The sequence below is a fragment of the Bison bison genome, unplaced genomic scaffold, assembly GCF_000754665.1.
Source record: "Bison bison bison isolate TAMUID 2011002044 unplaced genomic scaffold, Bison_UMD1.0 scf7180017864367, whole genome shotgun sequence".
In the NCBI taxonomy this organism is placed as follows: domain Eukaryota; kingdom Metazoa; phylum Chordata; class Mammalia; order Artiodactyla; family Bovidae; genus Bison; species Bison bison.
The window spans coordinates 4,786,925-4,802,236 of NW_011494939.1; the positions used below are offsets into that span (position 1 = coordinate 4,786,925).

The window sequence follows — 15,312 nt, forward strand, 5'->3', positions numbered from 1 at the left end:
CATTCAATACTGTGATAGGGGTACTCCTTAAGGGAGTGAGTACAGAGAGGAGGGAAAGAGACTCGGCTGTCCACCAGAGCCCTCGCCCCTTCCCATCACTATCATCTCTCTTTATTTTAGGGGAGCCTCTACTAAGCAAGCTGTACATGAACTGGATCCCAGGCTACGGGTTTATTCAGCAAGTGTTTACTGGGTACCTCCTGAGTGCTTTGGAACAGGGAGAGGAATTAGAGATGGAGAGTTTCTAAGTGGGCAGGAATAGATGGGTAAGGAGCACCAGAAAGAACTGAACCCTGAAAGAAGTATGAGTGTATCCTCCTCCAGACAAGGAGGAATGCAGAGAGGAAGGACGATGATCAGGAGAGTTCTGGGTAGAAAGAGAGAAGCTGAATGACTTAACATCAGAGGGTACACTTGCCTAGTCAGCGAAGTAGGAGGCAGGGCAGCCACGTGACAATAGGAGTAGAATTGGAGGTCATAGAAAAGTTACAGAAGACAGCCAGAGGCAAAAGCACTTACAGTAGGTTTCAAAATGGCAGGTATGACTCAACTGCAACTCAGCAACCTAGCATTGGGAGAGATGCCCGAGGCTGGCAGTGGGGCCAGGGAGCTAATAGTTTTTAATTACAAAAGTTAAACTAAATTAAAACTTAATTGGAAATCCCTTGTAATAAGCTAAGTGATGAACAAAATCAATGAAAGCAATTATGTAGTTGCGGGGGGTGGCAGAGGATGAGATGGTTGGATGGCTTCACTGACTCAATGGATATGAGTTTGAGCAAACTGAGAGAGAATGAAGGACAGGGAAGCCTGGTATGCTGCAGTTCTGGGGTTGCAGAGTCAGACATGACTTAGCGACTGAACACACACAATTATTTAGAATCAATAGAAACTATCTGCAACACTGGACACCTCTTAAAAATGAGTACACACCTAGGGCTTGCTTCAAACTGTAGATTTCCTTGGTATGAAATTAAAAAAAAAAAACAAAAAAACAGCACTCTCAAACATAGCTTCCCCAGTAGCTCAGCTGGTAAAGAATCCACCTGCAAAGCAGGAGACACCGGTTCCATTACTGGGTTGGGAAGATCCCTGGAGTAGGAAAGGGCAACCCACGCCAATATTCTTGCCTGGAGCATTTCATGGACAGAGGAGCCTGGTGGGCTACAGTCCATGGGGTCGCAAAGAGTCAGATGTGACTGAGCTACTAACACTTTCACTTTTTAACTCTCAAACATAAGCCAATTTGAATAGATTTTACACGTTGATTTTATACACATGTAGACACATAGAATCGCATGGACGGATGAGCCTGGTGGGTTGCAGTCCATGGGGTCGCTAAGAGTCGGACACGACTGAACGACTTCACTTTCACTTTTCACTTTCGTGCATTGGAGCAGGAAATGGCAACCCACTCCAGTGTTCTTGCCTGGAGAGTCCCAGGGATGGGGGAGCCTGGTGGGCTGCCGTGTATGGGGTCCCACAGAGTCGGACATGACTGAAGCGACTTAGCAGCAGCAGCAGCAGCAGCAGCAGACACATAGAATACTATAAAAATTTATTAAAGTGTGTAGGCTTTGGTCTTATTTTCTTAGCCATTTGGAAAACCTTTCTGCAATCCTGGCTTACCTGGGCCTGGCATCCCTCCCACTCTCTGGCCATCCTGCCATTCCCTGTGTGCCTTGACTCTTGGTCCATCCAGGTTTCTACAGTGAGTTCCATTAGCACTGAATAAAGGAATAAACAATGTGCACATTAAGTGCTCATTTTTTCCACCTGAGCCCAAATTACCTGACTTGGTGAGGGAAACAGCATGAGTTTCTGGGACAGTGATAAGAATCACATTCTTCATTTGGGTGTTGTTCCAGCCTGTGAGAACAGCACCAGGTCTCAACCTCCAGTGGCCCTCACCACCTACACTTGTGTTAAAGCCTAACGCCTCAGTCTGATACTGGAGGTTTACCTCCCTCTCTCTCAACCTCATTTCCTTCCACTCTACCCAGGAACCTCTCAAGCCTGGCTCCAGGTCATCAATGAACGTGCTCCCTTGGAGGCAGCTCAGTAATTTTCATAGGTTCCTGGGTCCACCTTCGTTACCCACGTGATGGGCAGAAGTTGTCCAGGTGCTATGATGGGCCTGCGGCTTGGATTTCCTGCCTTAGGCTCAGGTCCCTGCCAGGACAGGGAGAGACTTTATACCAGGCACCATGCTACCCCTGCAAAGCCGCCTGCAGCCAGAGCCCCTCCCCAGTGAGCCTGAACTTCTTCTGGTGTCCCCAGGCCTCCCGGTCACAGGTGGTCAGGCCATAAGGGAAGTATATGTAGAAGTTGTCCCAAACCACGGTGCCCCTGCCCTCCTTGACCTGTGCTGCTGGGTCCCACGCAAGGGTCACACTCTTCCCTTTAGTTAAGAGAGTGGGATGTGACAGTGTAGGGATAAAGCAGGGTGTAGAGCTATATAAAGTGATGGGGCTGAGGTCCTGACCTTCCTGATCTGACCACCTGCCTGAGGAACCTCCCTCCCCTATTGCTTGATGTCCCTGCGTCTATGTTCCACCCAGAGTCTCATCTCCTCGCAAGAACCAGCCCAAGGCCCCATTCCTGCTTACTCAGTCACAGGGTGCAGAGGCCTCTCTGAATTCCTAGAGCCCTTGCTGTTGGCATCACTTGAAGTGACATTTCATCAGATCTTCTTGGTGAGCCAGGCTCAGGGGACTTGGTTCTGCTGCTGGAAAGTTTTGTGAAATTGACCCTCTATTTGCCTGTCTGAAGACTAAAGGGGCCGGAACCACGCCTCTGGGCTGATGTTTCAGTTCAGTTTGATTGCTTTTTTCACTCTAAACTACTTGCTAGTGTCTGTTTCTGCTTCTTATCTATATTTTACATTTCTGTCACAACCTAGAGCATAGAGTGCTAGGGCTTGAGGAAGACTTGAGAAATTTGTTTCTGAGGTATTAACTAAATGAATACCAAGATTTTACAACAAACATGTTTTTCTGTGGGGCAAAGAACAATTGGGTGATCTAATTAAAATTTAGATTGTAGATTAAGCTCACTATTGTTAAGATATCAGTTATCACCAAATTGATCTATAGATTTTACACAATCCCAATCAGAATCCCAGCAAGGTTTCTTGTAGAAATTGACAACTGATTCGAAAATATATACAGAAATGTAAAAGATATAGAATAGCCAAAACAACTTTAAAAAGGAAAAACAATGTTGAAAGACTCAAACAATCTGATTTTAGACATTATAAAACTACAGAAATCTAGGATAGTACAGTATTGATGTCAAGATAGAAAACTAAGGCAATTAAACAGAATAGAGCATCCAACAATAGATGCACATATATAAATAGTCAATTGGTGGAAAAAGAGTCTTTTCAACAATGGTAGTAGAACAATCATTAATGTGCACAAAACTAAACTTTGACACCTCATAGCAAATACCATAAAAATTCCTCAGAATGGATCAGAGACCTAAGTGTAAAACTTAAACTATAAAACATCTAGGAGAAAACATAGGAGAGAATCTTTGTTATCTTTAAACAAATATTTATTACACATAACACCCACAGTATGATCTGTAAGTTAAAAAATATTGGATTTCATAAAAATTAAAATCCTCTTCTCCTAAATAGATACTCTTAAGAGAATGAAAAACTAAGCTACATACTGAAGGAAAATATTTGCAAATTACATATCCAATAAATGACTTGTATCCAGAATATATTTTTTAAAAAGTCTCAAAACTAAATAGTAAGAAAACAATGAACAAAAGATTTGAACAGAGACTTCACTAAAGAAGATATATGGATGGCAAGGAAGCACACAAAAAGATGCTCAACCATTAATCACAGCAACTTAAAACCTCAGTAACATGCTACTACACACCTATTAGAAGGCTTAAAATGAAAAAAGGCTGACAATACCAAGTGTTGGTGAGATGTGGAGCAAGTGGAACTTTAATATACTGCTATGGGAGTATAAGATGGTATAACCATATTAGAAAAGAGCTTAGCAATTTCTTTAAAAAGTTAAACATGCACCTGCCATATGACCTAACCATTACACTCTTATTTACCCAAGAGCAATGAAAGCATATGTCTGCAAAACGATTTGTACCCAAATCTTCAAAGCAGCATTAGCACCTCAAAAGTGGAAAGAAGCCAAATATACATTAAGAGGTAAAAGGATATGTAAGCTGCTGCTGCTGCTACTGCTGCTAAGTCTATTCAGTCATGTCCAACTCTGTGCGACCCCATAGACAGAAGCCCACCAGGCTCCCCTGTCCCTGGGATTCTCCAGGCAAGAACACTGGAGTGGGTTGCCGTTTCCTTCTCCGTATGTAAGCTGGGGTACATCCAAACAATGGAACTCTACACAGGAATTAAAAGGAATATACTACTGCTACACAAAGAAACACGAATGTATCTCAAAGTAATTATGCTAAGTGGGAGAAACTAGACCAGAAAAAGTACATGCTATATGTTTCCTTATGGAATTCTAGAAAATTCAAAATAATCTATTGTGATAGAAGATCAGTGATCACTTGGAGAGCTGTAAAGGGATAAAAGAGGTACAAGAGAAAGGTCATAAAAAGAAACATGAGGAAAATTTGGGGGATGAAAGAGGTGTTCATTATCTTGATTGTGGTGATGCTTTTACAGGTGTGGACATGTGTCAACATTTACCAAATTGTATACTTTAAATATGTGCAATTTATTATGTCAATTATACCTCAATAAAGCTGTATTTTTTTCAATAAAGCTCTTTTAAAAATTGTTTAAGGCTTCTTCCCGGAAACTTTAATAAACTACAATGCATATTTCCAAGCATAAACCCTAGCAATCCTAATTTTACAGTTCTAGGCTAGGACCCAGAAACCTGCATTTGACCCAAGCTCTTCAAGCAATTCCAGTGCAAGTTTTCCCTAAACCACACTTCGTGAAACACTGATCTAGAGAGTAAGGATTTCTAGAACAATATTGTAATTAGAATGTTTGTTTCTGGGGAAAATAAGTAACTTTTCCTACTAGGGTTGTTATATCTTTCTGTATTATGCCTCCAGAGCACTCATATTCATTAGCATAACATGTATTTAGTATATTATAAATAGTTCAAAGGCAAAATTAAATCATATCTTTCCCCCCATCTTCAGTTCAGTTCAGTTCAGTCGCTCAGTCATGTCCTACTCTTTGCGACCCCATGAATCACAGCATGCCAGGCCCCCGTGTCCATCACCAACTCCCAGAGTTCACTCAAACTCATGTCCATTGAGACGGTGATGCCATCCAGCCATCTCATCCTCTGTCGTCCCCTTCTCCTCCTGTCCCCAATCCCTCCCAGCATCACAGTCTTTTCCAATGAGTCAACTCTTCGCATGAGGTGGCCAAAGTATTGGAGTTTCAGCTTCAGCATCAGTCCTTCCAATGAACACCCAGGACTGATCTCCTTTAGGATGGACTGGTTGGATCTCCTTGCAGTCCAAGGGACTCTCAAGAGTCTTCTCCAACACCACAGTTCAAAAGCATCAATTCTTCAGTGCTCAGCTTTCTTCACAGTCCAACTCTAACATTCATATATGACCACTGGAAAAACCATAGCCTTGACTAGACAGACCTTTGTTGGCAAAGTAATGTTTCTGCTTTTTAATATGCTATCTAGGTTGGTCATAACTTTCCTTCCAAGGAGTAAGTGTCTTTTAATTTCATATAAATTAAAATTAACTTCATGATCTTGTTACATTTCCTGGCAGAGGCTTACAATTTAAATCAAGAACTTAGGTCTCTTGGTCATGACTGAAAACTGATGCGCTAGTTTTCCAATCACACTTCTTAGTTTACATTTTTTCCATATCTTATGATGCACATCCACCCACACATCCTCCTGACAAGCTCATGATCAGAGGAGACACAGAAAGAGTGTAAAATGGTTTCATTACTGCTAAGTCTCTGAGGACAAAGTTATCTTTCCACGTGTATATAATTTTCCTCATTAAACAACAAAAACTGTTGCCAGTATAAATGATAGGAGATAGGTTTTTCCCATGAAACTAGCATTCCTTAACCCTGGCAACATTACCTGAAAGAAAGATTGCAACTCAGTGGATGAAGCTTGTTTTGGATTTTCCTATCCAATATCACTTGAGAAGACACATGTGAAGGATAAAGCCTACTCAAAGATGATTTTTAGCGATTAAAGGGAATACAGTGAATAACATCTGTGAAAATGGTGTAGGGATAAAAAAAACCTCCAAAAATTCGCTCCTCAATGAAAGCATGGAAAAAATTTGCAGAAATAGCCACAGTATTTTCAGAACACTGGAAATTAAACAAAGGCTTCAGGAGAGCCTTAGTTCAAGAAGACTGGATGAATCTCAGTATGACCGGTGAGTTTGTGGTGTTTTAGTTACCCTAGTCCCATTCTACTCCTTTTTCTTAGTGGCAGCCTTGGAAACCAACAGCCTGTAATCATGGTGAAAATTAGCAAGCTGGCAGCTCTAGGAGGGGGCAGAATGGGGACCCCCTTCAAAGTCTCATTCCCAGAAAACTGTCATTATTTGATTGTCTGGGGGTTCCTTGGAATATCCTACTTGCAAGGCTGTCTTTATTAACTGACCAAGAGCTTGCTCAGTGTGAAAAGCCTTTTCCCCAGGGCTCTTTATATAGAGAAAATATATAGAGGTGATTATTTAATTTCTTGGCTGCTTGAGGCACTGGATAACAGCTGGGGCAAAACTAAGATAATCAAAAAGTAAAAGGAAAAACATAAGAATCCATAGTGGTTTTGAAAACCTCCAAATATTCTGGAGATTCTAGAAGGCCATTGTGCACATGTCAAGGGTTGTGCACACACTCAGGAAAAACCTTAGAAGACCTTATGCTCTCACCTCACCTATTTTGAGACTCTGTACAAAAATAAGTGAAGGCTAAGGAAATTGTCACCTGTCTGACTGAGTATTAAAGTTGTGCTCAAAAGTCCACACAGAATTCCTTGGCAAAGACCGAATGTTTATTGATTTCAGGTGTTTAAGAAAACTTCTGCCCAACCATGAAGCAAGCAGACTTCAGTGACCACACAGGACAATGAATATGGGTTTTATAGAATTATTTCATAAAAGTCACTAAATAAACCACAGACTGCAACAATAGCAAACACTGGAGATAGAGGAGAATCTGATTTCCAGAGTTGCCACATTATGGCATTTTAAATGTCTAGTTTCCAAAGAAAAATTATGATGCATACAGAGAAATAAGAAAACATAACCCATACACAGGAAAAAAAAAAAAAAAAAGGAGTCAATAGAAACTGTCCCTGAGGAAGCCAAGATATTGCACTTTCCAGACCAAGACTTTAAATCAACTTAAAAAAAAATGTTTAGAATGAAAGGAAGCCATATATAAAGAACTAAAGTATGAAAACAAACTCTCATCAAATAGAGAATATAAAGAGAGAGAAATTATACTTTAAAAGGACCAAATAGATATTTTGGATTGAAAAGTACAGTAACTGGAGTGAAAAATTCACTTCAATGGTTCAATAGCCAATTTGAGCAGGCAAAGAATCAGAGAACTTATACATGAGTCAATTGAAACTACCCAATTTGAAGAATAGAAAGAAAAGAATGAAAAAAATAAACAGAGCTTTAAAAGCTTGTAGGACACCAACAAGCATATCAACATATACCTAACAGGAGTCCCAGAGGACATAAAAAGGGACTGAAAAAATTAATACTTGAAGAAGTAATGGCTAAAGACTTCCAAAATTCAAAGTAAAATGCTAATCTACACGTCCAAGGTGATCTAAAAACTCCAGAAATAAAAACTCAGAGAACACCCACCTATACATAATATGATCAAACTGTCAAAAGACAAAGAAAGTAGAGATAGCCAAGATGGCAGATTAGGAAGACCACAAGATCACCTCCTTTCATGACTACATCAAAATTACAACAATGGCACCCCACTCCAGTACTCTTGCCTGGAAAATCCCATGGACGGAGGGGCCTGGAGGGCTGCAGTCCATGGGGTCGCTAGGAGTCGGACACGACTGAGCGACTTCACTTTCACTTTTCACTTTCATGCATTGGAGAAGGAAATGGCAACCCACTCCAGTGTTCTTGCCTGGAGAATCCCAGGGATGGGGGAGCCTGGTGGGCTGCCATCTATGGGGTCACACAGAGTCGGACACGACTGAAGCAACTTAGCAGCAGCAGCAGCATAGAGCAACTACTGATAAGAAACACCTGAAGATTAGCAGAAAAGGTTATCTACAACTAAAGATATGAAGAAGGAACTAAAATGAGATAAATAGGAGGGGCAGAAAAGCAGTAGAGTTAAAACCCATACCCACTCGGTAGACAACCCACGAACAAGAGGATAATCACACTTGCAGAAGTTCTCCCCAAGGAGCAAGGGATACAAGCCCCACATTGAGCTCCCTAGCTCAGCCATCCTGCACCAGGAAGATGAGCCCCCAGAGTCAAACGCTTTGAAGGCCAGCGGGGATTACTTTTGGGAGAGTTAGAGGGCACTAGAAAATAGAGACTCTACTCTTAAAGAGCATGTACAAAATCTCACATGCTCTAAGACCCAGGGCAGAAGAAATAGTTTCAAAGAATCCTGGGTTAGACCACTTGCTAATCTTGTAGAACTTCCCAGAGAGGTAGGAAGAAACTAGGAACTCCGTGGGAATACAGGTGCTGGCAGCAGCCATATTTAGGAACTCATTCTACCATGAGGATACTGGTGCTGGCAAGTGCCATCTTCCCTCTAGATGATTGGTTCTGGGAAACAGCCCCACTCAGCAGCAGGCCTGATGCCCTAAGACCCCATGAATCTCCAAGTCATTCAGGGACCCAGCCTCATCCACCAGAGGGCCCAGGACACAGACCCACTCACTAGTGGGCCAGTGCTAGTCCTGGGAACCCCTGAGTCACAAAGCCAACTTCACCAGGACCTAGTACTCCTTGCCAGCAGGCAAGGAGCATCCTCAAAGAGCCAGAGCCTGGCAGCCAAGTGGGATGGGGGCCAGCCCTGGCTATAAGTATGCTTATAGTAGTCAGCCTCATCACAACAGAAAAGTCCATACAGCTCACAGAGGAGGCAGTTCTAGAACACATCACTCTGGTGATCAAAGAGAAGTTGGGCCCCATAGAACATCTCCTACATAAGGCCACATCTCTGACATTGGGAAACATAACTGATAGAATATATAGAAATAAAAACAGAAAGTTAGGCAAAATGAGGTGACAGAGGAAAATGTTCCAAATGAAAGAACAAGAATAAAACCCTAGAAGAACTATTAAGCAATAATTATTACTTATTTACCCAATAAAGAGCTCAAGGTGACGCTAATAAAATGCTGTGCTGTGCTGTGCTTAGTTTGCTCAGTTGTGTCTGACTCTTTGTGACTCCATGGACCATAGCCCATCAGGTTCCTCTGTCCATGGGGATTCTCCCGACAAGAATACTGTAGTGGGTTGCCATGCCCTCTGCTGAATGAGCTAAAAAATAGATGAACATAGAGAGCAACTTTTAAAGAGTTTGAAAATATAAAGAACTGAGCAGAGCTAGACAATAAACTAAAATTAAATATACATTAGAAGGAATCAACAGTAGATTAGATGATACAGAGGAGTGGATCAGCAACTGGAAGACAGAATACTGGAAATTACCCAAGCTGGCCAGAGAAAAGAAAAAGAACTGTAAAAAATGGGGATAGTTTAAGAGACCTCTGGGACAACATCAAGTATATTAATATTTGCACTCTAGGGGTTCTAGAAAAAGAGAGAGAGAAGTTGGAGACATAATAGCTTAAAACTTCCCTAGCTTGGGGAAGGAAACAGACATCCAGGTTCAGAAGCACAGAGAGTCCCAAACAAGATGAACCCAAAGATATCCACACTAAGATAGGTTGTAATTAAAACGGCAAAATTAAAAGCATCAAGGGGAAGCCAACTAGTTACATAAAGTTGCAAGATACAAAGGTAATATACACAAATCTGTTGTATTTCTATACACTAACAATGACCTATCAGAAAGAGAAATCAAGAAAAAATCTAATTTGCAATTGCATCAAGAAGAATAAAATACCTAGGAATAAATCTAACCAAGGAGAGAAAACTATAAGACATTGATGAAAGAAATTTAGGACAACACAAGCAAATAGAAAGTTATACCATGCTCACAGACTGGAAGTCAATACTGTTAAGAATGACTATGCTTCCCAGGGGAATCTACAGATTCAATGCAATCCCTCTCAAAATACCAATGGCATTTTTTCACAGAAGTAAACAAAATAATTCTAAATTTGTATAGTAACAAAAGACCTGAATAGCCAAAACAATCTTGAGAAAGAACAAAGCTGATGGTATCATGAGCTGTGATTTCAAACTATACTACAAAGATACAGTAATCAAAATATGTAGTAGTGGTACAAAAACAGACACACAGATCAATGGAACAATATAGAGAGCCCAGAAATAAACCCACACTTATGTAGACAATTAATCTATGACAAAGGAGGCAATAATATACACTGGGGAAAAGACAGCCTTTCCAACAAATGGTGTTGGAAAACTGGACTGCTACATGCAAGGGAATCAGAATTAACTACTTTCTCACACCATGTACAAAAATAAACTCAAAATAAACGAAAGACTTAAATGTAAGACCTGAAGCCATAGAACTCCTGAAGGAAAACATAGGCAATATACTTTTATTTTTTTGCCCATGCTGTGTGGCATGCAGGATCTTAGTCCCATGAACAGGGATTGGACCTGTGCCCCCTGCAGTGGAAGTGTGGAGTCTTAACCACTGCATTGCCAGTGAATTCCCAGACAGTATACCTTTTGACATATATTGTGGCAATATTTTGTGTATAGAAATACTGAAGTACTAAGCTGTGCACCTGGAACAAACATACTTTGAAGGTCAATGACCCTTTAATTAAAAAAAAAGAGAGAAAGAGAGAATCTAGAAAGTAGCAAGAGAAAAGCAACCTGTATCATGCAAATATTTTTTAGTAAGTTAATAGCTTAACTCTTATTATAAACTATGGAGGCTACAAAATAGTGGGATGACAAAAGTGCTTTAAGTAAAAGACTGTCAACCAAGAAGTCTATATCTATGGTCAACTGATTTTCATCAAGTCTCTGTCTTAATTCAGGCTGCTATAACAAAATACCATATCCTGGATGGCTTATAAATGACTGAAGTTTCTTTCTTACAGTTCTGGAGGCTGGAAGTCTGAGATAAGGGCACCAGCCTGGCTGAGTTCTGTTGAAGACCCTCCTCTGGGCTGCATATTATTGACTTCTGATTGAGAAAATTGGGTCTGGGCAATTGGGTAGGTGAGATCATGTCTAAAAGGGACATACACACAATTACAAAACCCCTATACCATCTAAAGCAAGCACAGGTGCTTCCAGGTACTATGAAAATGTGCCCACAGTTATTTTCTAGGCAAATCATTTTCTTTAACAATATCCCCAATCTCCACACCTCCACACGGATTCCACACAAAGGTGGAACCAGTATACTCCCCAAACTGAAGTCAGCAAGGGTAAACTTACCTTTAATATTGTTTTGTTGTTTCATCAATAATTTACTTATTTCTGAAAACCAACAATCTCTGATTTCTTTTGAAGCTGCCTGCAATTACAGATAAGAAAATACTGACTATTATCACCTCATACATTAATTGGACAGGACTTTTATTCTCTGGATGACTTTTAGAATGAGATAAAAAACAGTTGCTGAGTTATGGGAACATGATAGGGAAAGAGGAGAGACACCTATGGGAAAGGCATGAATTTTACCTGTAGGATGTATTTTTCAAGTCCATTTTGGTTGGCAATTTCAAACTTTCTGTTGCTCCCCCTTCCAAGTTGGCGAATTGAAAGTGTCATCAACTATTGTAAACAAAGAAGAAAATTCTCTATGCCATCTCTTCCGATTTAAGAATTATCCCTGTCACTCCAATTCTTTCTACCCTTGATCTCTTTTCTTCCATCTTTCTTCTAAGTGTTTTACTGTTCTCTGTTAACAACCCCAAGGAACATAAAACACAGCTTGTGTCATTTATCTTGTCTGTTTCAGAGGACAACACAGATGATATCATTCCACAGGCACAGCTGTAGCCTTCAACGGTAAGCAAAATCGTGATCTCTCCTTTAATACCTGAGTATGTCACAAATCTCTACATAATAGTAACTGAATTAGTGTCCACTATGAAACATAAATAAAAAGCACTATGAATAAATTAACAACTTTAATTACAAGAGCATGTATGTGTATATGTGATCGCTAGCTATGAAATATTTCTCATACAAGCAAGAGGCAATGGTTGGTGTGGACATGGGTTCCTGGACCCCCAGGATCAGGTGTTGCCTACATTTGTATGAAAAGATGCCTGGTTGAGAAGATGAAATTCAGCCCGTGCTCTAATCTCCAAGACTGTCAATCCTCTGCCTGGACAAAAGAGGGTACTTTTTAGTTAGTTTGTCCAGATAGGCTGCCATAGGGTCCCTTTTCTCTACCCAGTACAAAGGCAACCTGAGCCAGCCCTGGGCCTGTTTAGTGACATTACAAGCGCTGACTCTAGAATCAGACCTGGGTGGATTCTCGCTCTGTTTGTGGCATCTGACAAGTTAACCTCACCTCTCTAAGCTTCAGTTTCTTTATCTATAAAGTAAAGATAACAGTATTTCTCCCCACAGGGTTGTGCTGACTCCCAGGTGCAATAGGACACCTTTACCTTCATAGACTTCTTAAAGCTGTAGTGAGGGGACAGGCCCTGGTCACTGGGCTCCAACTGTATCTTACAAAACATTATTTCCCGTTCAAATAGATAGATTTGCCTCTGGCTGGGCTTGAATCGAATTAAATCCTTCATCTTATAACGATCTTTGTGAACTGTCCAAACGTTGAAAGAACCATGCATCAACAACTTGCCGAATTTTCCAATATCGTCCTTTGGGAAACATAGATACACACAAAAAGGAGCTATTAAATTACTTGATAAAACAGAAGCTGTCAAATTGCAGAGCACCCTTATTTGACGTTTACAATCTTACAATTGTCATTCAGGCTAATCTGTCACTTACCAAAACAACGATTTTATGAGCTTCAATCAGCATGGTGTCATTCAGTTAATAAGGAATAGTGCAGCAGTATAAGGTAATTAACATAAAGCATGTTAGAAATACTTTGAACTAAAGGTACTGGTACTCTGATATCTTTTTTTTTTTTTTGGTACTCTGATATTTTTATCTTACAATTAATTTTAGCTAGCAGAATTCCATTTCCTTTTCTTTGTTTTTGATATGACACTACTTAATAAGGGCAAGATATTAATGTTTTAATTATGTTTGAGAAAGTCAGTATCTTTGCTGCAGTATAGATCTTTGGTAATCTGTGGGTTCCATCCTAATTCAGATGTATTTTAACGTCTGCCTCAGCAACATGAGAACATAAGAACATGACATTTGTTCTGAAAAAGAAAGCTTAGGATGACCTAATCTTTATAACATTGTAAAGGAAATGGTAATTACATTCAACTCTGCATTTTGGGCTTCCCTAGTGGCTCAGTGGTAAAGAATCTGCCTGCCAATGCAGGAGATGCAAGTTCGATCCTTGGGTTGGGAAGACCTCCTGGAGTAGGAAATGGCAACCCAGTCCAGTATTCTGGCCTGGAGAATTCCATGGGCAGAGGAGCCTGGCAGGCTACAATCTGTGGGGTCGCAAAAGAGTTGGACACAACTTATTGACTAAACAACAACTGCATTTTTCAGAGTGAGTGAACAGTGTAAACTTAATCCCAAATGACAATTTTTTTTGTTTGTTTTTGGTCTAACCTTTTTGGTTCTAAGGCACACACTCACTATGATGCCTCTCCCTCCACCCTCAAATGTCTGGCTGAAAGTCCAAATGAGGTGATTCTGCCTTCTCTGAGCTCTCTCTAAAAGTAGCGGAGTGTGATGAGCTAGAAATGTGGTATTTATAAAAAACTGTATCACTAAAGTACATAATCAAGAATTTATTTTCCAGAATCAAAACACCAAAGGAAAAAATTATTTGAATCAGACCAAGACAGAGATATTTCCCTGTGTTATATCTAGCTAAGATAAATCCTCACAATTTAAAAGTCATTATTAGATATAATGTACATTACTACTACTACTACTAAGTTGCTTCAGTCGTGTCCGACTCTGTGCGACCCCATAGTACTCTTAAATGCAGAGTACATCATGTGAAATGCTGGGCTGGATGAATCACAAGCTGGAATCAAGATTGCCAGGAGAAATATCAATAACCTCAGATATGTCACTTTAACAGCAGAAAATGAAGAGGAACTAAAGAGCCTCTTAATGAAGGTGAAAGAGGAGAGCGAAAAAGCTGGCTTAAAATTCAACATTCAAAAAACGAAGATCATGACATCTGGTCCTATCATTTCATCACAAATAGATGGGGAAAATGTGGAAACAGTGTCAGATTTCATTTTCTTGGGCTCCAAAATCAATGCAGACAGTGATTGCAGCCATGAAATTCAAAGATGCTTGCTTGTTGGAAGAATAGCTATGACAAACCTAGACAGTGTATTAAAAAGCAGACACATCATAGTCAAAGCTATGGTTTCTCCAGTAGTCATGGAAGGATGTGAGAGTTGGACCATAAAGAAGGCTGAGTGTTGAAGAATTGATGCCTTTGAACTGTGGTGTTGGAAAAGACTCTTGAGAGTTCCTTGGACAGCAAGGGGATAAAACCAGTCAATCCTAAAGGAAATCAACTACAAATTTTCTTTGGAAGGACTGGTGCTAAAGCTGAAGCTCCAATACTTTGGCTGGCCACTTGATGCAAAGAGCTGAATCATTGGAAAAGACCCTGATGCTGGGAAAGATTGAGGGCAAGAGGAGAAGGGGATGAGATGCTTGGATGGCATCACTGAGTCAATGGATAAGAGTTTGAGCAAATTTGGGGAGATAGTGAAGGACAGGGAACGCTGGTGTGCCGCAGTCCATGAGGTCATAAAGAGGTCATGTCTGACTTAGTGACTGAATAACAACAACATCATGTACCATTAAATAGGCATTAAAAGAATATTATGTATATTGAACTGTAAATACCTTTTTTTTTTCTAATTTTATTTTATTTTTAAACTTTACATAATTGTATTAGTTTTGCCAAATATCAAAATGAATCCACCACAGGTATACATGTGTTCCCCATCCTGAACCCTCCTCCCTCCTCCCTCCCCATACCATCCATCTGGGCCGTCCCAGTGTACCAGCCCCAAGCATCCAGTT

At 40.4% G+C, this 15,312-nt stretch overlaps 1 protein-coding gene across 8 annotated transcripts in view; it reads right to left on the minus strand.

The window, feature by feature from the left end:
• The window catches only part of MCF2L2 (MCF.2 cell line derived transforming sequence-like 2), a 260,492-nt gene that overhangs the window by 14,988 nt on the left and 230,192 nt on the right, over positions 1-15,312 (minus strand). For 7 of the 8 annotated variants that reach the window (XM_010855653.1, XM_010855658.1, XM_010855654.1 and 4 more), the window contains 3 exons: positions 12,765-12,980; positions 11,827-11,919; positions 10,796-11,659 (listed from right to left, as the gene is read on the minus strand). In XM_010855653.1, coding sequence (XP_010853955.1) covers positions 11,171-11,659; positions 11,827-11,919; positions 12,765-12,980 — 798 coding nt within the window. In that variant the 3' untranslated portion in view covers positions 10,796-11,170. Of the gene's footprint in view, positions 1-933; positions 968-10,795; positions 11,660-11,826; positions 11,920-12,764; positions 12,981-15,312 lie in introns of those variants that run through there. The other variant, XM_010855660.1, reaches the window with a different exon arrangement.